This window comes from Tachysurus fulvidraco, chromosome 20 (genome assembly GCF_022655615.1).
Source record: "Tachysurus fulvidraco isolate hzauxx_2018 chromosome 20, HZAU_PFXX_2.0, whole genome shotgun sequence".
In the NCBI taxonomy this organism is placed as follows: domain Eukaryota; kingdom Metazoa; phylum Chordata; class Actinopteri; order Siluriformes; family Bagridae; genus Tachysurus; species Tachysurus fulvidraco.
Genome location: NC_062537.1, coordinates 18,809,841 through 18,833,093, shown reverse-complemented (window position 1 = coordinate 18,833,093; position 23,253 = coordinate 18,809,841). Strand labels below are relative to the sequence as shown.

General features: G+C 40.4%; 1 protein-coding gene across 4 annotated transcripts in view; it reads left to right on the top strand.

Moving 5' to 3' along the window:
• The window catches only part of unc13bb (unc-13 homolog Bb (C. elegans)), a 74,090-nt gene that overhangs the window by 31,417 nt on the left and 19,420 nt on the right, over positions 1-23,253 (top strand). For all 4 annotated transcript variants that reach the window (XM_047805024.1, XM_047805023.1, XM_047805022.1 and 1 more), the window contains 9 exons: positions 7,304-7,600; positions 8,249-8,339; positions 16,304-16,350; positions 16,528-16,606; positions 17,832-17,906; positions 18,333-18,552; positions 19,960-20,187; positions 20,337-20,478; positions 20,609-20,778. In XM_047805024.1, coding sequence (XP_047660980.1) covers positions 7,304-7,600; positions 8,249-8,339; positions 16,304-16,350; positions 16,528-16,606; positions 17,832-17,906; positions 18,333-18,552; positions 19,960-20,187; positions 20,337-20,478; positions 20,609-20,778 — 1,349 coding nt within the window. The remainder of the gene's footprint in view (positions 1-7,303; positions 7,601-8,248; positions 8,340-16,303; positions 16,351-16,527; positions 16,607-17,831; positions 17,907-18,332; positions 18,553-19,959; positions 20,188-20,336; positions 20,479-20,608; positions 20,779-23,253) is intronic.

Below are 23,253 nucleotides of genomic sequence, written 5' to 3'. Positions count from 1 at the left end.
CGACCATCTACTGGATCAAGTCAAGTCTCTGAACAACATCCACCAACTCAGCAAGCATCTCCTCAACAAGGAACTATTTTATCTAGTCTTTTCAAATTAGTTTCCAGTGATGGTCTCTCAAATAATCCAGCAAGCTCCACACCTAGTGCTCAACCTTCTCATCAAACACCCGAAGAAAACTTTCAAGAGCATCAGTCAAGAACTTCAAAGGATCTCCCTAACAAACACAAAACCATAGAGGGATCTTCTAGACATAGTGACCATGTATCTCAAACAGCAAGTGATCATGGTGGCTTTTTCTCTGGACTTTTCAAAATTTCATCAGAGAATTCATCTGCCTCTGCATCAACTCAACAACAATCAAAATCCAAAAATTTAGGACAAAGTTCATTGGAGGGCAAATCTACTAAACAGAACCCTCCTCAGGCAGAGGATGATACACAGTCAGGAATCCTGTCTGGAATTTTTAACAAGTTCAGAGCTTCTTCTGATAAAGTTGCACAGAGCAAATTGGCTCCTCTTGAACAGAAACAACAATCGCAGAGTGCACAGAATGAGGATTCTCAAAACGGGGAATCATATAAACCACAGACTCAACAACAGGCTGTAGCGACAGACCAAAAGTCCCCTGATTCTGAAGGGCAATCTGTGAGGTGTATGAATCAGAGGGAATGTGTTGAAACCTCCACAAGCTTGATTTCAAACATTATAAAAGAGCATTCGAATGAATCTCCTTTATCGGCTGACACAGAAATGGGCAAAAAAACTGATGACGGTGCTGCGTTTGCTTCTCAGCCATATAGCTATAATGACGCTTTTGGAAATAGTTCAGCGTTCTACAGCGATAACGACAATTTGGACCTGAGAACTTCGGCACGTTACGAAGGCTCACGACCCAAAAATGCAGAATATATTTCGAATAGCACAGGTCATTTGCCAAATTCTTCTTTCTTAAATTATGTAAAAATCAGATCTGACAATTTGCCTTCCACCCCACATCGCTTCACAGGTCAAATGCAAATACCCCATCCATATTCAATTCAGAGTGATCCCTCGTTATATGTTTTCCCAGAGCAGCATGATAAATTATTTTATGGACTTGATCCTAACTGTGAACACTATTGGAGCCAAAATTCTGTGCTGACCGGACAGCTAACTAACCAACCAACAAGGTCTGATCCATGGGAATATAGTCATGCCCCAAATTTAGAGGCATTGTCAGAGATGTCTAAAAGCTTGATCATGAATGTGGATAAAAATCAGCAGTATTATTCCACACATGAGTGCATGGCATTTAACAACAGTCAGGAAAATAGCCTTAAGCAGCAAGAATATCACAGAAATACAGCCAACAATTTAAATGATGTGCACAAAATGTGGACCAGCCATAAGAATTTGGGTCGTCTTAATAATTCCTGTATTGAAGAAGGAGGTGCTTTAAATCTGAGCAAAAAAGGCAACTGCGGATATGACCGTTGGCAGTCATTCAGTGACGAGAGCTGCTGCAGTTTAAATAGTGTAGCTTATCTCGAAGGGTATTATGAGGAATATCCAGCAAACCTATCTTACTCTGCTAATAGAGAAAATCTAGACACTAGAACATACAGACAATCTGCAAGCAATGAATGCTCTCCTGGTTTAATCGATTGCTCTAATGATTGGAATTATACTTCTGCAACAGCTGCAGATATAGAGGACGATGCATTTTTGGAAGATACAGAATGGTACCAACAATGGCTTTTACTTCTTGAGCAAGGTATGTGGTGGCCAGCAGATGACGGAGATTGTGGATACTTTGTCTACACCGATCACGAGTATATCTATGCATTGCTGACAGATGAGTCTGGTCAGTATGTCTACGTATGTACTCCAGAAGATGAGATGTGGGACAATAGGCAGATGTTTGATAACTATCCAAATGCTTTGCTCAACGACGAGATGGTTATGATGTGTGGTTTCAAAATTCCACTGTACAATGAGGATGAGCTATTCTGGTTTCCAGGACAAGATCAGAATGAGGCCAAGCTTTTAAATGCACCCCTTGACTTGTCTGATGCATTTTGGACAGGTAATGAAATTATGAATATGAATTTGGAAAGGTTCTCTAAGATGTTTGAGAGCTCTATTCCTCCTGAGAGGCAGCAAGCTATGGATTTTTCATTGTATCGATTAAACAAGGTTAAAGCGGACACAAAGCAACAGACCATGAATGGTTCTGCTGACCAGGACCATTTTATGGAAGTTCTGGATCTGAGAGTTAATGGATCTAATCGCAAGCTTAATAACAGGCAAAACAAAGAACCGCTATCTCAAAAAGTCAGTATTTCTATTTCTCCAACTCAAACACCACACTCATTGGGTGTTTACAATTGCTACCAGCCTCGTCAGAGACGTCTTTCATCCTCTGGATTACAAGTAAAGCGTATTAATGACACATCGGAGGAAGAATGGCGAAAAAGAGTTCAGCCTGGAGTACAGCCAAAGAAAATATCATCTCTCTTTTTTTCTCTTGTTGGAAAAAGTCAAGAATCCGAGTCACATGGAAACACAATTGGCTCTAAACCTTTCACGACTGCTATGCATGCTACACATCCTAGAGTGTTACAAGAAAATTCTGACAAGACTTCAGTCCCAGAAACCAAAAGAGACAAGGAGATTAAATTTATTCCCTCTACAGGTCTTGAAAATATAAAATCAAAGACCATAAAAAATGATGGTTCTTCTACAATCCCAAAAGAGAGCACAAATCAGCAGACCAATAAAATTAGGTCATCTAGAATCCTGCCAACAATTCCATCATCTGTAAGTGCCCAAGGTTCAACTCCCAAGGCCAGACTGGCTAGACAAGCCACTGTGTCTCAGCAATCTTCTATTCCTGAAGTTTCTACAAACTCAACAAAAGTATCTAGCAAATCTGTTTCTTCTGTAGTTACACAGGGTGGCGATAAACCACCTGAGCAAAATCAAGGAGGCTTTCTAAGTTTTTTCCAGAATGCTATGGGAATAAAGGAGCCAAATCAAGAGTCTGTCAAATATACTCAACATGTAACTAATAAAGCAGGGAAAAACAAACATGACCTTGATGGAGTAAAAGATTCAAACACAGACAAAGACACAGGAATGAGCAAACTTCTAGGTTCCGTAGGAGAATTGTTTAACATCGAAAACACTACTTCACACCTGCAATCAAATGAATCATTTTTACAAAAATCCTCTTCACAGCATCACTTTGGTTCGAAAAATGATGCTGAAGAAACAGGCTATTTTTATCGTAGGAATTCAGAGTCTGAAAGGATTCAGAAGTCACAGCGACAGAGTAGATTTAATCTAGACTGTAAAACAGATATGACCCAAGCCTCACCTCAGGAACAAATGCTTAATTGTACATCACAGACACTTACTTCTAATGATAAAGATGGTCCGATTTCAGAGAGTTCTCATACAATGCCACCAACGTCTTGCAGTAAATCAGAACCTTCTACCAAATCAACAAGCACATTGTTTGGCTTTTCCTTTGCCATCTCTGGACACACAAATAATGAGGGGCAAACCACAGGGAAAGGGCTTCTGTCAATGTTCAGTAATTCTAGTCCACAACTGGTAACACCTCAGAAAGAAGCAGTTTCTCAATGTGAGGAAGGGGGTGAATCTGCAAAAAACACAACAGGCAATAGAATCTTGTCTTTCTTTGGAAGTTCCAACACAGAAAAGGCTGCAGTGTTAAAACAAACTACAGAAAATGTACCTAAAAATGGGACACCAAGCAAAAGATTACTTTCCATGTTCAGTGCTACCAGTACTCAGCAAACAAGCTCGCTACATAGTGGATCTTCAAGTCAGGATTCTTCTCCAAAAGAAGCACCAGGGAAAAATCATGTGTTTATTGGTCCTAATGCACACCAGAATTCGTCACCAACTATGTCTACTAGTCAGACATTATCTCACGGAATCGTACACCAGGATCCTCCGAAAACCACTTCACAGGAGATGGGATCTATTTTTGGTGGAATAATAGGTGGACTTTCTACCTATAAAGACAGACCAGTTAAAAGCTTGTTTTCTAGGCTTGGTGGCTCTAGCCCACAACCTTCATACACTCCACAACTAACAACTGTTCCAAAGGCAGATCCTGAAACTCCAGAGAAAGTGTCAGCCAAACAGCTAACAGGGATTGATGTAATCGAATGTGTACAAAAACCCCAACTTGCTGTATGCAATGTTCAAGAAGAAATTCCTCAAAAAGAATCACCTGGAAAAGGTCTACTCTCATTTTTTGGTGTTCATAGTCCACAACAGAATACATCTCAACCTACATCCATTCTACGTGGCATTTTATCAGGCTCCAGTGGGAATAAAGAGACTGGAAATGGATTACACTCAGAGTTTGGCAACACAAGCAATGAGCAAAATGCTAAGATCAGCTTTCAAATAAATGCACAGTCAGACCTATTCCCTGGAGCTCATTCAAGTTCCATGGAAAATGAACAATCTACCAAATCTTTAGTAGAATATATGTCCCCGGTGTCTAGTGCTCCCAACTTACATCAACCAGACTATATTCATTCTACTTTACCTGAGGAGAAATTGCCAAATTTCACCACCCCAATTCAACCATCTTCTGTTCTTCTCACAGATGGTGGAGGTACAGGTACAGGTCCAGATAAAGGTTTGCTGTCAGCAGGTAGTGAAGGTCATTTTCAATCCAATGAGGCACCACCCAAACAAACCTGTAATTCTACTGAAACTGCATCGGCTTTTCCACAGGATATTACTCAAGTTGTTGACACAATTTCTGTATGCATGGAATCGACTAAAAGTTTACCCACCCCTCCCAATGGTTCAAGACCTGAGGTCACAACTCAGAATGCCGCTTCTGGTTTATTGTCAATGTTCAGTGGGTCAGGTACCCAAAATACAGCCCCTCAGGCTGGGTCTGTACTTGATGGAATTATTCCAGGTACCACAGGACAAAAGGAGATTCCTGGCAAGAGTCTGTTTTCTATGTTTTCTGGCCCTAGTTCAAAATCCAGTTCAGATGCAGAAAATCATGGAGCTTCAACCACAAAAGAACCACCTGGTAAAGGATTGTTTTCCATGTTTAGTGGGACAAAACCACAAGAGCATTCACCTCCAACATCATTACTGGGGGGCATTTTTCCTGGTGGCATTACTGCTAAAGATGTTTCAGGAAAAGGTCTGCTGTCCATGTTTGCGGGTCCTAGTCCAACGACGACACCCAGCAAGACAGAAACAGCAGTCAAAGCACCTGAATCTGGAGCTCATTTTAATACGTCTATGTTTTTTTCTCAGGGAACTAGTTTAAAAGAGTTATTTAGTGAAGAAAAGAACACCGAGTTACACAAATCTTCATCTGGACATTCTGGAGCAAACAACAAAATAGCTGATACAATTTCAGCTGATGGTACTAAAAAAACTGAAGATAATGAACCAATGACTCTACAACCACAATCTGCTTCAGTGATGGAAGGACAAATGTTTTGTTTTGATGATGCAAAGGAAGAAAGTATACAGATAAAATCTACAGTAGATAGCAAGGACATAATGGAGTCTACTGCGTTTTCTGGAGAATTACTTAGCAGTACTTGCTCATTACCAGAACAAAATGAAAAACAATATCTAACACAAAATGAGATCCAGCCTCAGCCTAAACAAGAAGGTATGACAACAACAGAATTAGTAATTGCAGAAAAAGAAAGTCAACAAAACCTTCCTGATGTGGAGAAGTCTGTCTTTGAGGCATCAACTGATGTATTCTCTGGATTCATGTCTAAAATGTTCTCTGGTGCCAGTGGAACTTCTAAAACATCAAGTGGTAGTCTCTCCTCGGCACCAAGTTCATTTATTAAATCGACATATTCAAGAGAGTCTCGGTCACAACAGACAGCTTCTCTCTTTGGCTTTTCAAGTAACTTGCCAACCAACACTCTAAAAAGTGACTTCCTCGGTATGTTCAAATCACTCGAGGTAGACAAACCAGCCGAAACATCAGAGTCTACTATACGAACTGAACTTGCTGTCCAAGACCAAAGAGAGCCAAATGATATAATAGCATCTTCAGGGGACATAAAGTTCAAAGAAAATCCAATTGGAGAAAAATCCAATTTAGCTCACCAAACACAGCACCAAGTCATCAAGTCAGATGACACAATACAAGTTACAAATTCAACATCTGTAAGTATGAACCAACCTGGAGATACTTCCTTTACTAGGCTTATTGATGATGATGTCATTGAAAATGATATAGTAATAGGGAAACCAATGGTCACTGTTGGTGAACCTGAAGATACATTGAAGGATACCTCAAGAGCAGCCGAACAACCTACAACATCGGAACAACCCCGGTCTATATTTGGCTTGTCTGGTTTATCACCGCCAAAACGTAGTTTTATCTCTGAATCTGAAGATGCCAGAAAGTCTTTTGGGTCTTTGTTTTCTTCAGTTGCTAGTAAAGGTCTATCCACAATGCCACAGGCAGATGGAGGTGGCCTTTTGTCTGGATTAAAGTCTTTCTCAACAAATTTCTTTTCAGAAGAGACTCCAATTTCATCAAATAATGAGCCAACATCAATGTTCGGATCAAAAATAAGCTTGTGGCAAAAAGAAACACCAGTACCTAAAAAAAAGCAGACCTCTGATGTTATTACAGCCCAGCCTATCTCACTAGGGTATCCAAAAAGCCTTTTGGATTCAAATGAAATGGAAGAAAATTTCAATAAAATTGATAATGAAATTATACATGGAACTGTGTTATATTTAGACATACCTGAGTTTGAGGACCAGAATAAAAGCACAGGTTCTAAAGATGTCTCCAAACTTCAAATTAGTGAGTCCACCCTTGAGCTAGTTTGTCTATCCCAAAAAGGGCAGGAATCTCAGAACCAGCTCCCATCCTCTGCAGCTGTCTCTTCAGGATTACAGCAGGAATACAAGGAGCTTTTGATTGGAAAAAGGCTAGTAACATCATAAATCTCTCCCAAAGAATTTATGATGACCTAACATCAACATTAGCAATAGTGTTAGTGGCTTCCTCTGTGATGTTTTCTAAATCCACTTTTTTTTTATCGTGTGGGTGTGTGCATAGATTGTTTGTCTTGTCTTAGAATAATCTCATTATTAATATATATATATATATATATAATCACATCACACATACATACCTTTTCATCCTATCCTGTAGCTATCTAAATTAATTTTCTCTCATTGTTGTGTTCAAGTATGTAATCCTGGAAATGTTTTGTGGCTTATTTTGCTTCCATTTTTTGTTCCCCCATTCACAAATCAGTCCTGCTGGCAGTAGTCGTTTTGGATCTTCAGGAAACCTCAGTCAAGCTAGTTCTCCACTAAGTGAAATGGGCCAGGAGACTGTAACAGGTTCAGAGCTAAAGGAGTCCTACCACTCATTCCATAGTACAGGATATCGCCCTCCTGCAAAAGGTCACTACCCAACCAACGGACATACCTCCTGGGCAGAGCATGAGGGGTTAAAATCTGCTCAAGAGAAGGAAAAGGATGAAAGCAGCGTCTTAAATAAAGACAATGTTCCCCAAATGGAGAAAAGGACAGAAATATCTCAAAAAAGGTATGAATATATTTGAATGTGCTTTGAGTAAAACCGAGTGTTTATGAATTTATAATGCTATTAGCTATAGCTTATGTGGTGAATATACTATTCAGTACAATATAATGAACAGCTTGCATTTTCATTTGAGACATTTTATGGCATGTTTATTGCAGCTCTTTGCTTTACTGCAGTCAAAGAAACTGAAATGACTTATTTTTTATTTATTTATTTATATATATATATATTTTAGTTTCTCTTCTCTCCAGATGAGCGACTTTTTGTTTTTAAAGTTGTAGTTTTTCGTAGTGTGTTTTTTACAATCTGTTTAGTTATTATTTGAAGTGGTAAAAGCATTGGGAATCCAATGTACCTATCGGTAGGCAATGAAAGGTAAAGTGCATTATACATCAACACAGCTGCTACACAATGATTTGCTAATAAGCTGTTAATGAGAGATCTTTGGTACTTGACTCTAATCAAGAATAGGTTCTGTTTCTTTTGCTTGTACCGGTAATTTTACTTGAGCAGCCCCTAATTTTAGCTATGCCACATTATAGCATGGTTTTATTCAGAGCAGTTTATAGTTAACATTTCGTTGAGCGTCGGCTAACTGATTGCAGATGTTAGAATATATACCTGTCTCAAAAAGGGCGGTCTCTGTCTCAGTTTCCAGGATGACGGATCTGCGTCGTCTGTCTCTGCTTCTCGAGTGCGCTGGATAAAAGCTTTCAACAAAGTGAGGCTTCAGCTTCAAGAGGTATAGTAGGGAGCTCATCCCATCCATCCCCTCAGATCCTTTATCAGCTTATCCTTCCCCACTCCACACCACAGAAAGTTTTTTTTATTTAATCTTATTTACCTCTATAATAAACATCTTAACACAATATACTGTTTTGAAAACTTCTGGCAGTAAGTATGAATGACATACATGCTTCTCCTCACTCATGACCATATGTCTTTAATCGATTGAGTTTTACCACATTTGTGGAATAGTACATGTTGGAAAGCACTGCTAGTACAAAAGATATCATTTGAATTTGCACTGGTGCTCCTTCAGCACTCAAAAAAAAGGTCAAGGTGTGATGTGTGGTCTGTTTGGCTAGAACAAAAGTACGTAAGGCTGTTGAAAGTTTTATTTATGTCAGTCAGGCAAAACCTGCTGAGAGTCTCGTACTCCGGACCTCATAGCTCTACTCTGTAAAGGTCAGAAGCTCTCTAGACATCAGAGATATTAAAAAAAAAAAAAAAATCTGTAGGACTAATTAAACACAAACACGCAGCAGAGATGGAATAGCAACTCTTATGCCTCTTTGTTATTGTATGTTAGCAACTTGTTGCAAAATGAAAAATTGTTATTACTGTGACTTACAAAATTCTCGTGGCACGGTGGCTTAGTGGTTAGAACGTTTGCCTCACACCTCCACGGTTGGGGGTTTGATTCCCGCCTCCGCCTTGTGTGTGTGGAGTTTGCATGTTCTCCCTGTGCCTCGGGGGTTTCCTCCGGGTACTCCGGTTTCCTCCCCCGGTCCAAAGACATGCATGGTAGGTTGATTGGCATCTCTGGAAAATTGTCCGTAGTATGTGATTGTGTGAGTGAATGAGAGTGTGTGTGCCCTGCGATGTGTTGGTACTCCGTGCAGGGTGTATCCTGCCTCGATGCCCGATGACGCCTCCCTGTGACCCGAGGTAGTTCGGATAAGCGGTAGAAAATGAATGAATAGCTGTGAAAGTAATAGCTTTTTATTAATATGTGCTACCAGTGCTTTGTGGAATCCTGTAAGGTTGGCTCATGTTAGCATGCTTGTTGGCAGTAGTTGTGGAAATATTCATATTTATGAATATGACCTACAAATCTTCTGAGAACTCCTGTCATGTTTGGTCTATCACATGTAAGCTATGTGATTTAGTGAAGCACCAAAAAGTAGAATATATTAAATCATTTGAAAAAATCCTGTCAGTTTGAATTAGCTTGCTAGCTGAGAAAATTCAAAGCCTTTTTTAACACGACACACAAATTTTGACTGGCTGTATAATGTTAGCTTGACAGCTAATGCTAGCTGAGAAAGTTGTAACATAGATGAATAAAGAATCTTTGAGAAATCCTGTCAGAAACTAGCTGACTAGTTTGGTCAGATTAGGTCATGTTAGCTAGCTAACTAACACAATATTATGTATATAGGTACCAGTGACTCTTTCTTCCTTCTCGATGTCTACAAATGCATTTAAAGTCACACCCAGACTCCCATCTATGGTTTTAAACACACACTTTCTATTTTTTTGTACTTCTCCTTGTTTGCCTTGACACACTGTAATTATGAGATCAGGGTTTCTGTGCTTTTTTGGTGTGCTTTAGCTAAGGATGTGTGTGACTTTATTGGAGCTTAAATCAACCCAAACCTTTTATGTAACCACTGACTGAATAATCAGGTCATTTTCTATTAAGTGTCAAAGCAGCTAAAACAGCATTATTAGGAAAATAATAATAATACAAGACATTTATATTTTATAAATGAATAGAGGGGTGTGTGTGTGTGGTGCTGTTAGATGGTGGGTGTGAAGCAATGCAGTGCATTAATATAACCGAGTTAATGCTAATGAAGTACTTTTATACAGCAGTTCTGAAACAAGGCTCCATTATGGTGATTGCTAGTGTGATATCTGGCACAGGAGCCAGCGTAAATGGCTGCTGATTGTATAGCAACTTGGAACAGTCTTTCTTGCACACGTGTATGCGTTTCTGTTTCATGAAGGACACTGGAAGCTGTTAAAAAGCCAATAATATATTATAATATAATAAAAAGCCAATTTTTAGTCATGAATTTTAGCTTTCTCTGCGTTCTGTCTCATGGTTGTGTCATAGGTGTGTGACTGAAATCCAGATAAAGCAGCAAGAAGAACATGTAAACGTTTTCAGAGTTTTAAATGTCACTCTTCATTTTCATGAGACATCTTCGATCCAAAAAAAATAAAAAGAAAAGAAATGAGGGATAAAAGAGATGGTTGACCAAACAAGGAAAGATTAGGTTAGTGCTGGAATACATCTGAGGATACAGACAGAATAAAAGGAGAGAAAGAAAGACTGGAAGGATGGAGAGAGGAAGAGAGAGAGGGAGAGGGAGGGACGGTGGCAAGGTTGTCCGAGAGTGAGCTGCTAGACTGTAACAGTGCCGTGGACTTTATTTGTCGCACGATAAAGAGTGCCTCCTTTTTAAAAATCCACTTCCTGTGTCTAGTACTCACTCACTCGTTCCCTCCTGAGGAGAGGAGCAACTGTAATGGTGGATTTTGTCTTCGGGATGTTTTAATCACTTGTGATACTTCTTATGTCGACATTTTATTCCGAGTGAAGCCTCTTCTCCTGTGCCGTGTGGTAAGATGATGCTTTTTTTTTGTCCAAATTTTTCAGGCATGTTCCTTTCTCATCAAACCGAAGTTCTGATTTTAAAAACCCTGACTTGCTTCGTTTAGCATCATAGTCCGTAATCAATAACTAATCAGTGACTTCGGATATTTTTGACATTATATGTAAAGGATATACGTCGTCCATCCAGAGCACAGGCAACAAAAAGGACAAAAATGGATGAAAACTAAAAAAAAGGGGCTCTAATATTTAATATAAATGGAAGTCTTGTCACACAGCTTCCAGATGATTTAGAGAGAGCTGGGTTCAGTAATGAGATTAAACAGGACATGGCCAACGAGAGCTGATTAACTTGATTAACTTGACTCAAATGGTCTACGTTTTGATTTCCGATACAAAGTAAAGTAAAACTATAGCAATAGCTAAACAATGCCATGGATGAAAATATTTTACATTTGCATTATTGAAGCCGTGAATAAAACTCTTCAAAGTGATTAAGTGATTTCTTAACAATAACATAATTGCTAGCAATATTGTTTACAGGGTTGCATTTAAAGGGCATTTTAGGATGTCTGCTTTTGGAGTTATAAAGTTATATGCAGTTCAGTAGTACTTGGTGTGAAATATCCTATGTACATATAAATATTGTGCAGTTTATTGTTGATGATGTAGTGCATATAGATTCACTAATGTCGCTAACGATAAACTGTTCACTGATAACTGCATTGAAATAATTTGATATTTCATGCAACATAAGATGAATGAAGTTGCTCATATTCCAGACCTCAGTCCAGGTGTAGACACAGGAAGTATTTGAGTAGATTGAAATGACTGTAGCATTTGGAGCTATTCCTTTTATGGAAAAATGTCTGAATGTTCAATGACTCCAGATTTTTAAATATAAATTTTCTAGCTGAACTTTTTTTTGTTGCACTTTATTCCATGACATGGGTTTGTGTAAAGTGTCGGTGGAGACAGTTCCTCAGGCTATTGTGAATGAATAAAATATTACCACTTCTGACTAATAAGGCTTAGAGGAAAGAATCATTTTAGGACCTTTTATTTGTTTGTTTATCTTAAAAAATTAAACCTCAAAAATGAACTTGTGCCATAGTTGAGAATTCCTTCTTACTTTAGAGAACAAAATGCAAGATGAATGAATGAATTCCACACCTGCATCTCTGAGATTTTTTTTAATGTATACCAGTGATCGGTTTATAGACCTGAACGACTTCATTCAGGAACGAGTGATTTATGTTCTATTGGTTTGTTCCTTCTCTCACACACACATCAATCGCATTAGTGATATTGAACAGCGTCTGGGTCTAGTGGGGTGTTGATATAAGTGCAGATTTTCATGAACGCTGGATTATGTGGTGCAGTATTTCGGTTGCAAAAAATTAGTTTAACATCATCTCGTACTCTGTATGTACAGTATTAGTGATTTTTATTTAATAATCTATACTGTTAGCATTTTGAAGATACCTTGGTTACTAGAAAAAGAGACATTTTAAATACCGTTTCAAAAATAGGTCCTGGACAAAGGGGTCTGAAATGACTTGTTTCATTCTCCGGGCAGTGAGCCAAAGCTTATCCTTGAGTACCACCACACCACAGCAAACACGTATTACTGGAGTCTCAGTTACAGTCATGTCAACTACTCGGTGCATTTAGAAGCATAGCAGGACCGTCTCTGAATTTCAATGACCATCTCATTGTGCATTAGCCTTTAGCCGTGCATATTATTAGAGTATATTATGGTGAAATGGATTGCTGTTGCTTGCTTCAGATGGTGACTGACTGCTTACCATCATTGATTTATTTTGTGCAGGCAGCATAGCCTCAAGATGGATGAGTTTTTATCTTCGTAGACTGAACCTTTAATATAGATAGATAGAAGAGTTAGATTTTTTTACTCATGACCAATAATATATATGGAGAATGAACTACTGGATCATTAGAGTTGGGTATATAATGGGGAGAAAAACAGTCTCTGCAATTATTCTGCTGAAAAAAGACCAGCTAAATGTGGTGTCAACCTGTCAGACGGGGGAAATGGTAAAGCAGCCATTAGACTCAGCAGGGCTCTAAATGACACTGGTGCCTACAGCTGGACTGCTGTTACTCTGTGTGTGACTGCAAGCTGAAATACCACTAAAATAAATTTTAAAGTCTGCAAATTCAGAAACATTTCAGAAAAATTCGGTCAAGAAGAATCTGAAGTTTTAAAGCGTCAGTTGAATTCACTAAATGGACTCCGCGTACGTCCTTGATGTCGGTCGCTGTTGCTCTGTTTCAGAACTGCCGTTTGCAGTTTGTTTAGGAAAGGTTCATGTCAACACTTCTACCAAAATACCACTTGACAAATATTTATGTATTAGGATAACAAGCATCTTTTCATGCACTACAGGTGACCATTCTCAAGTGCCTTGCTGCTGAACAACATGTAAGGAAATAACTTGTAAGCTGGGCAAACTAAATTTGTCAACACTAAAACGTCTCATGCTGCGTAATGTTACCACGAAGTCATAGTGATGAACAGGATGAGACAAAAGAAACTGGCATCTTCCAGTCCAAAAGAAAAGACCTGGGTAAGAAAAGAGCCCAGAGCCTCAAGGTCCGACATGGCCTATGCAAGAAGATTCAAAAAGTTCTTCAGGGTCCAACGGAGTTGGAGAATTATAACCTTCAACACACCTCTGCCGAAGTGGAGGATGACATGTTCATCTATGGAATAAGTCGGGAACCTTCTAGCTACGAGTCTGGTATCACCTCAAATGAAAGTTCCCAAAAAGCAGACAGTAAACACCGGATGGGGGAGGTTAAGTTACACAGTGAAAATACCACTGATAACCCATACTCCGTACCAACTACCGTGACTGCCTTGTCTAACACAGATTTTATGGACAAAACCGCTAACATGGAAGAGCCACAGACACTCAGGAAAGAAGAGGCAGAAGACCGAGGAAGAAGCAAAGAAGGATGTTCCAGCAACATAGTAGAGCATATTCTGAAAGAGCTTCAGGGAATTAATAAAATTCAGGAGGAGATCTCTGACTTGAGGCAGTACCTGAACTCTGTAAGTGGCTCTGTCGATGAGGTGTCCTTCTGTGTTGATTCTGTGCTGATGGAAATTGAGGGACTCTATTCTGCAAGCTCTAGTCAACCTTCACCTCAAAGTTTAAGGGTTCATCCCAAAGGTCAGAACGATGTAGCGGTTACCCCAAGACATAGAAGTCCAATGCTAAAGAGGTCTGAAAAGAATGAAACTCCTTACTGTGATGTACCAAGAACGTCCAGAGCACATCATGCTGAGGATTCAGACAACTCTGAGTCATCCTGCAGAGTACGCCTTTCCACTTACTGTGATCATGACAAGGATTATAGCCAGGATTTCCCAAGTTCTAGTTCTTTGTCAGGTCAAAGCTTTAAGAGTACAGAGCATGAAGATCTACAAAGGACTGGCTGGGATACCTCACGTATGCATTTAAGTGAGAGTAGAGAAGGTGGATGGAGTGGAGACACAGGGTGGAGTGAGGAGGATTGTTGCTCTTGCCAGAATAGTGTTGATGATTTGGATGACCACAAACAGTCTGAAAGCTGGTGTAGATATAATGGTGGAGCAACCAGCAGCACTCCAGGCCATTCTTCCCGAAGTAGCTCTGAGCATCTTTCTTTACTATTTGGACAACAGTATAGCTCACTATCCAGTTTGTCCAGTGCTGCAGACTGGAGACATCCCAGGAGGCATGCAGGTCCTGGTGTTGAATGTGATTGCACAACGAATTGCCCATATTCCCGTAGTTCTGGTTACCACACCATGGATGCATATGTAGATGACCTGTGCAGTGGCCCATCCACAAGCATTAGTTGTTCCACAATGGTGACGACAGATTATGACGATGTCTGCCAGGATTTGCATTCTTCTTGTGAAAATTGCCCGAATGGGGGTATGTATTCTGGAGACAGCACAGAGAGAGACTGGCACAGGAAAGTTTACAGAAGTATGTCTGCAGAACAGTTTGATCAAGATGATTCTGAGAATATGGATACCTTCCCACGGGGTGATGTTGGGATCGATGTAGTAAACATAAGCAAAACTATGCTGAACTTCCAGTCTGCTCTTAATGGAGCTAAAAAGAGACTTGAAGCATCTGATGACAATAGTTCTGACATTCATGAACACCATTCAGATGAACTTGTTGAGGATGACTCAACTGTAGAGGGATCCGATTTCGATCAGGTTATACAAACCAGCACTGAGACATTGGATCAAAGCTTGTCACCTCACAAGAGAAGATTTCAAGAAGAATATGATTTAAGTGAACTACAAATGGACCAAACAAACGACTTGCAGACTTTTGACCCACAGGAATCAACTTCTGGTACAGTGTCTCCTTCTTGTATTCGAACTGAATACTACTCAATGGACCATTCATCCATTGAAGATGAACCTCGAACAGATCAAGAGCTTTTGCATAAGGCTTGTTCGCTTGAATTTATCCCAGAGACCACGAGAGTGGAGGGACGTTATGGGGAGACGGGTCAAAAAGAAATGACCCAATTTATCTGTGAAGGCACCGAGTCAGGACCTCTGGGGATGATGCTTGAAGAAGAGGTTGAGTTTGATCAATTTGAGGCTCGGGTAAACTCGGGCAATGGCAACGACGATCAGGTAGACCCTCACCACCAGAAGTGCCTGGCTAATATACAGCGTGTTCTCAAGGAGCAGAGACAAAGACATAGGTTGTCCCGGATATCTAGAGAGTCAAAGCATATATTTTCAGAGCAAGAATTCAATCCAGGTATTATTTACATATGTGTCTGTGTCTTAAACATGTTTAAATCTTCTGCAGTAAACTTACCATAGCTGCTTTTTTTGTTTGTTTTGTTTTGATCTGTCTTGCAGAGGAAATCAGCGAGGTTACTCAGGTCGAATTTCCGTTTTACCGAAATTGCACTCACGTATTTCCATCTCGTCTTATTCATTTAAACAGTCATAACTAAGAGCATGCTCTGTTTATCGATGCATGCGACCGATGCAGAATATTGTCCTCAATCTCAGTCACTTTCATCTGTTTTTATCACCATGATATTGTTTTAAAATACCATGTGGTGTTTTAATAAAATCTAAGATCTTTGGTATCACACATCCTCGGAGGTAACAGACAAGGAGCACCATTGTCTTTGTTTTTACTAACTTTTTGATTTACTTCGTAAATGTGGTGAAACTCAACCAATCATGCGTTCATCATTTATCATGATTTTTTTTTTTTTTTATGTAGCTTTTTGGTTTCTTTAGAAAGTCTCCTTTCACAACACTGAAATATACATCACAATTGTTTCTCTGAACTAAATAGGGCCAGGACAATGGAGACAATTCCAGACATGACTGGGTCAAAGAAGGGTAAGTTTTTCTCTTTTATTTCTTTTTTCCACGGAACTGCAATGTTTTAATTTAGTATATGAAGTTATACTTTGTTGTATCTGTGTATTTTGAGTATTAATACGAGCCACATGCACAGGTTTAGAGACATTAAGTGTGTAAGTATATGAATCTGTGAGTCTTCTGTGTTGTCCACAGAAGTGGGAGTGGCCTGTTTGGGATTGATAGCATGCCAGACTTGCGGAAGAGGAAACCAATCCCTCTTGTTAGCGATGTGGTAGGTGCTCATCTACAGCACTCCATTTAACTCCATTGCTAGTGTCTGTTTGCTCAACCTTAATTTACCTAAAATTTTTCTCCTGGAAGAAAAAAAAAACCTTTATTTAGTTTGCAAAATCTTATTAAGATTTCATGAGCTAATTATTACAAGTAATGATTTTATGCTTGCATTTTATTAGATCTTCTGAAGAATTAGTTCTTTTTTGTGCTACTTTTTGATTTAGAGACACTGTTTTTAAGACTTTATGTAAGACTTTTGGTCTTGTAATTTTTTTTTTTGTTATTTTTTTTGTTATACAAATTAACAAATTGCTGATGATTTCTGGACAATCTAGTTGATGATGTAAAATCAGTATTATTTTCTTTAAAAATAAACATCTACCTCTTTTGAATGCATTCACCCATTGTATCCAGGCTATGGTAAGTTTAAAGAGTGACCCCACTTTTTTCCCCCACCTACAGTAGATATGTAAATCCTCTCTAGCTGATTATGGTCAGTAGGAATGGATGGTACTTAATTTAATAATCAGTATTTATCCATTCTGGTAACGTGCAAATACGATCAATTAAGATTCTCTCCTCTACTGTGCCTTCGTTCTAACGTCATGTCGGACTCGAACGGATGTTTGCTTCCTCATATCATGCATGATGAGATATCTGCCATGCAAATGAGGTATACCTGGTTATCCATGGAAAGCTGTCCATGTGATATCTGTTTTCATGTATTTGCACATTAAAACAAATAAGTCATTGTTCCTTCATCAACCAATCACTAGATGTTACTTTACATGCATAGCCATGTAGCAGAGGTTTGGACACTCCAAACACAACTCTACATCTTGTTGAACTGTGGAGTCATTTGTTTATGAGTTTACCACCAGTGATGGTGAGCTTCTCTTCTCAAACCTCCATCGTTTTACTCTTAAGATCCTTGTTAGTTTTATCATTTTCCAGCGCGCCCGTTTCTTGCTGTGGTTTTATTTTTCCCTCTCTATCTGTGAATCTTTCAGTTCCATCAAACCTCAATGCAGATGATTTGGATGCATTTGGAATCTCGTGTCTTTGGATTTGATTTGGGTTTTCTTTCTTGCTCTCTCTTTCTTTCTCTCTCTTTTTTTTTTTTTTTTTAAAAAAAACTTAGTTATTATTTAGCTTCCATTTTTTTGCCCTGAAGAATGATCGGAATATGTTGGAAAGCAATGTATGTTCTTCTCTGAACACAGGCACTGGTTCAGGCCAGAAAAGCAGGTATTGCATCTGCCATGGCTTCCCGAGCCTCCATTAAAGACGAGGAGCTGGTGAGTAAGATGCTTATGATGACTTTTGGGAGATCTTTCCACATGCAGAGTCTGTTAAGAATCTTTATAGTTGATAAAAATAACGAACACCTTCCGTTTTTTTTGTTGTTGTTTTTTTAGTTAGGATTAAGTAGCTGGATGATGTGATGTTTTTTGATCGACGTTATGTTAAATATGTTCTACAAAAATATTTTTTGTCAATTGTTTGATTTACTTTGTTTGTTTAACAAACGGAATTAAGAACTGAAAGCATTTCACAATAATTGCAGCAGTTTAATTATTTAGCTATTTATTTATTTTGTTTCTAATATCCATAGAACATTTTCACACCTAATATCTAATTTGCAAATGTATCACTTTTTCATTAGTGGGTTAAAAATGGCGATGGATCAATACTAGTTTTCGTTCTTATCGTTTCCGCCGCAGAAGAACCACGTGTATAAGAAAACGCTGCAGGCTCTGATCTACCCGATCTCATGCACTACGCCGCATAACTTCGAGATTTGGACGGCGACGACGCCGACGTACTGCTACGAGTGTGAAGGGCTGCTGTGGGGTATCGCGCGGCAGGGAATGAGATGCACCGAGTGTGGGGTCAAATGTCATGAGAAGTGTCAGGAGCTCCTCAATGCAGACTGCCTGCAGCGTAAGTACTGTATGCCTCAGTCTGCAATCCAACATCAACAAACGATTATGACTTCTAACGGATTTAGTGCGTAATAAAGGAAACGTGGTGTGTGTCCATTAAAGACAGCTTTTCACCTTTTACTGGACCTTTGTCTTGTCCAGTTTACCAGTTACAGATGATGAATCATTAGACGCAACCTAATGCATTAGTATAAAGTCTGTACACAAGGCAGAAACATAGGAAACCAAGTCAGCAGGACGTATACAGCAGGAAATAGGCTACGTAAAAGTGTGCACAATATTAGCAATATTGTGTATGATGCTTTACAGAAAAGACTCGACAGAAAACACTCAGCTATGGACTCTCCTTGGAACCTTATTCTGAACCTTGGAAACTCCACTTTGATGAAACGGATGGCGAGCAGCATAAAATAATTTTATTTAAAATTAAAAAATGACTAAAAAAGTAATATCACAGGTGAATAAACCCCAGATGGCCATTTTCAAGAGATCAGTTTTGGGCATGGGATTAAAACCTTTCAACATATTCACCAGACCCTTACCAGATTATCTGCATACCCTTGCTTTCACCAGAGGTTGGGGGTGGATGCAAGCATGAAAACAACCTGCTTTAAAATATTAAAGTTAGTCATGTTATATCGCGGTGGGCACGGTGGCTCACACCTCCAGGGTTGGGGGTTCGATTCCCGCCTCCGCCTTGTGTGTGTGGAGTTTGCATGTTCCCTTTGTGCCTCGGGGGTTTCCTCCGGGTACTCCGGTTTCCTCCCCCGGTCCAAAGACCTGCATCTTAGGAAAATTGTCCATAGTGTGTGAGTGAAAGAGTGTGTGTGTGCCCTGCGATGCGTTGGCACTCCGTCCAGGGTGTATCCTGCCTCGATGCCCGATGATGCCTGAGATAGACACAGGCTCCCAGTGACCAGAGAAGTTTGGATAAGCGGTAGTAAATGAATGAATGAATGAATGAATGAATGTTCTATCGCTTCCCACTAATCCACCGACTGAGCAAAACTACAATAAAACAATAACACTGTCTCTGCTTCAGTGACCATACGATTGATTTATCCAAGAAGCAATTTTACCAGAACGTCACACAGAAATGATTTTAAAAGGATTGCAAAAGCAGGCACCTGATTTGGTATTCTGAATGTAACTGGAGACTTGCAGAACTGCTTCTGATTATAGCTGAAAGTTGATACAGGATATACTGTAGATCCAATGCAAAAATCTGGTTCGTATCTTACTTAAAGGGAGAAATCCACCCTGAACACACTGCATATTAATCTTTATGATTAACACCCATGATTTCTTTTCAAGCAAAGGATAATGACCAGCGAAGTAAGCAGTACCATGTTCTGTTCTGTATGTGTATGCACCTGTTTAATTAGCTCCGTCTAATGAACTGCAGGCGCGGCAGAGAAAAGTTCGAAGCATGGCGCCGAAGATCGCACGCAGAACATCATCATGGCCATGAAGGACCGCATGAAGATCAGGGAGAGGAACAAACCCGAGATCTTCGAGCTCATCAGGGATGTGTTCATGATCGGCAAAACACTCCATGGCCAGCAGATGAAGACCATCAAACAGAGCGTTCTGGACGGGACCTCCAAATGGTCGGCTAAGATCAACATCACCGGTACGAACTCTACAGTGCTTTCACGTCTCATGTCGATGAGCTTCCTAATCTGTTTAAAGGAAAGGTTTGGGGAGAACTTAACATCTAGGACAAATCAGTGCAGCTGATTAGCTGTGTGTGTGTGTGTGTGTGTGTGTGTGTGTGTGTAGTAATGTGTGCACAGGGTCTGCAGGCCAAAGATAAGACAGGCTCCAGCGACCCTTACGTGACGGTCCAAGTGGGAAAGACGAAGAAGCGCACCAAGACCATCTTTGGCAACTTGAACCCAGTTTGGGAGGAGAAGTTTCATTTGTGAGCGCATTTCCTTGTCCTGTTACTCAGCTTCATGATGTCACAGAAATAGTGTGTAAGCTTTCACACTCAGCGGCACTTCTGATGTTTTCTTTCGTGTGTGTACGTGTGTGACTGTGTTTTCTCTCAGTGAGTGCCACAACTCGTCAGACCGCATTAAGGTGCGCGTGTGGGATGAAGACGATGACATCAAGTCCCGAGTGAAGCAGAGGCTGAAGAGGGAGTCTGATGATTTCCTGGGACAGAGCATCATCGAGGTGCGAACACTCAGTGGAGAGATGGACGTCTGGTACAACCTGGGTAAGTTTGTGTGTGTGTGTGTGTGTGTGTGTGTGTGTGTGTGTGTGTGTGTGTGTGTGTGTGTGTGTGTGTGTGTGTGTGTGTGTGTGTGTGTGTGAGATTGAGTGAGTTTGGGCTGTTTGACAGACACACACTGACAGACACAGATAAACATACAGACAGATGCATGCATGGACGTACACACACAGACACACACACACACACACACACACACACAAGCAAATACAAACAGGCAGACAGATGCATACACACACAAACTGAGACAGACAGACGGGTGTAGACACACACACAGACAGACGGGTGTAGACACAGACAGACAGACAGACAGGTGTAGACACAGACAGACAGACAGGTGTAGACACAGACAGACAGACAGGTGTAGACACAGACAGACAGACAGACAGGTGTAGACACAGACAGACAGACCGACAGGTGTAGACGCACGGACAGACCGACAGGTGTAGACGCAGACAGACAGACCGACAGGTGTAGACGCAGACAGACAGACCGACAGGTGTAGACACAGACAGACAGACCGACAGGTGTAGACGCACGGACAGACCGTCAGGTGTAGACGCACGGACAGACCGACAGGTGTAGACGCACGGACAGACCGACAGGTGTAGACGCAGACAGACAGACCGACAGGTGTAGACGCAGACAGACAGACCGACAGGTGTAGACACAGACAGACAGACCGACAGGTGTAGACGCACGGACAGACCGTCAGGTGTAGACGCACGGACAGACCGACAGGTGTAGACGCACGGACAGACCGACAGGTGTAGACGCACGGACAGACCGACAGGTGTAGACGCACGGACAGACCGACAGGTGTAGACGCACGGACAGACCGACAGGTGTAGACGCACGGACAGACCGACACACACACACGGACAGACCGACACACACACACGGAGAGACGGGTACACACACACACACGGAGAGACGGGTACACACACACACGGAGAGACGGGTACACACACACACGGAGAGACACGCACACAGGCACAGTGACAGAGACATTCACACTCAGACAGAGAAGCTGTCACTGTCGGGCCCTTGAGCAAGGCCCTTGACCCTCACTGCATCAGTGGTGCTGTATCATGACCCTGTGCTCTGACTCCAAGCTCCAAAGTTGAGATATGTGAAGAAAGAATTTCACTGTGCTGTAATGTAGATGTGACAAAACAAAGGCTTCTTTTTCTCTTCTAATCTATATGCAGAAACAGACGGTTGGAGTCTCTCTCTTTTTTTGCTAGAATTTTCTTGTTAGCAGTGTTGTTACAGAAGACCAATTAAATTCATCCATGCTGTGAAATATTTCCCAGAAACAGCAAGTGTCACATCACACAGTACACTACAGTCCTGAGCAGTCTGATGGTCTGATGATAAAACTAGACTTGTTTGTTATTTTAGTAATAATTAGCTCAGGTCTGAATGTACACACATCGTGAGCTCGTTTGTGGGTCGTCCTTCAAGCTCGTTCGAATTAGGGGGGGGGGGGGCGTTGAGAGGTAGGGGAGATGAGTGAAGGCCCGTCGGCTCTGCGGTCTCTCCTCAGATGAACTTGCGCTTCTTCTATTTTGAGCATCTCTTTTGTGCAAATCTGTTCGGTTCAGTTTAGAGACTCATACGGCCGACGGACGGAGCATCAGGACGACGGACGTTTCACCATAATTTAAATAATATTATTAGTGCTGGGCAACGATTAAATATTTTAATAGCGATTAATCGCATGATTTTTCTGTGATTGATCGCAGCATGAGCAAAATTCAATAATGAAATAAAAAATAGTGTGTTGCGTAATTTTATTCTTTCAAAGTACTGCTGTATGAACAAAAGTGCAATAACATTTGGGCTGTAAAACTTTAAACAGATAAAGTGCTTTTTTACAGCAGTAAAAAGTTAGTAGCAGTTACCACTTCTTGTAAATCTTAACTTAAACATCAATGTAATCAAATTAAATATAACAGTAACGTGTATATATAAAACATTAAAACGTTAATGTTTTAATAAATAAATCATTAACGTTTTGTTTAGTTTGTAAAAAAAAAAATATATATATATGTCCAGAACCTCCATCATAACATTATAACTGGCCCCTTCTGAGCAATTTAAGTGATACTTCAGACTCGAAGTACTCGGATGATACGACAATGTAGCTTTGCAGTGGTTACAAATAGCTTTAGTTCTATAAACTCCGCCGTGTGGAAGAGGTTTAAAATAAAAATGTCTATTTAAGATTTCGGGACCTTTTTCCATTTTTCTGTCCGCACCAGATATTTTCTGTTTCACGCTGTAGCTCTCTTAGGCACACAACAAACGCTTTCATTGGTTGAGACGCGTGATGACGCTCATCCCAAGCAGCCAGTAGCCTACTGATAAACACCACCAACACCCACCCCCCCGACCCAGTCTATCTATGTGTATTCAAACGCAGTGAGCAACGGACTTTCAAAATAAAAAGTACGT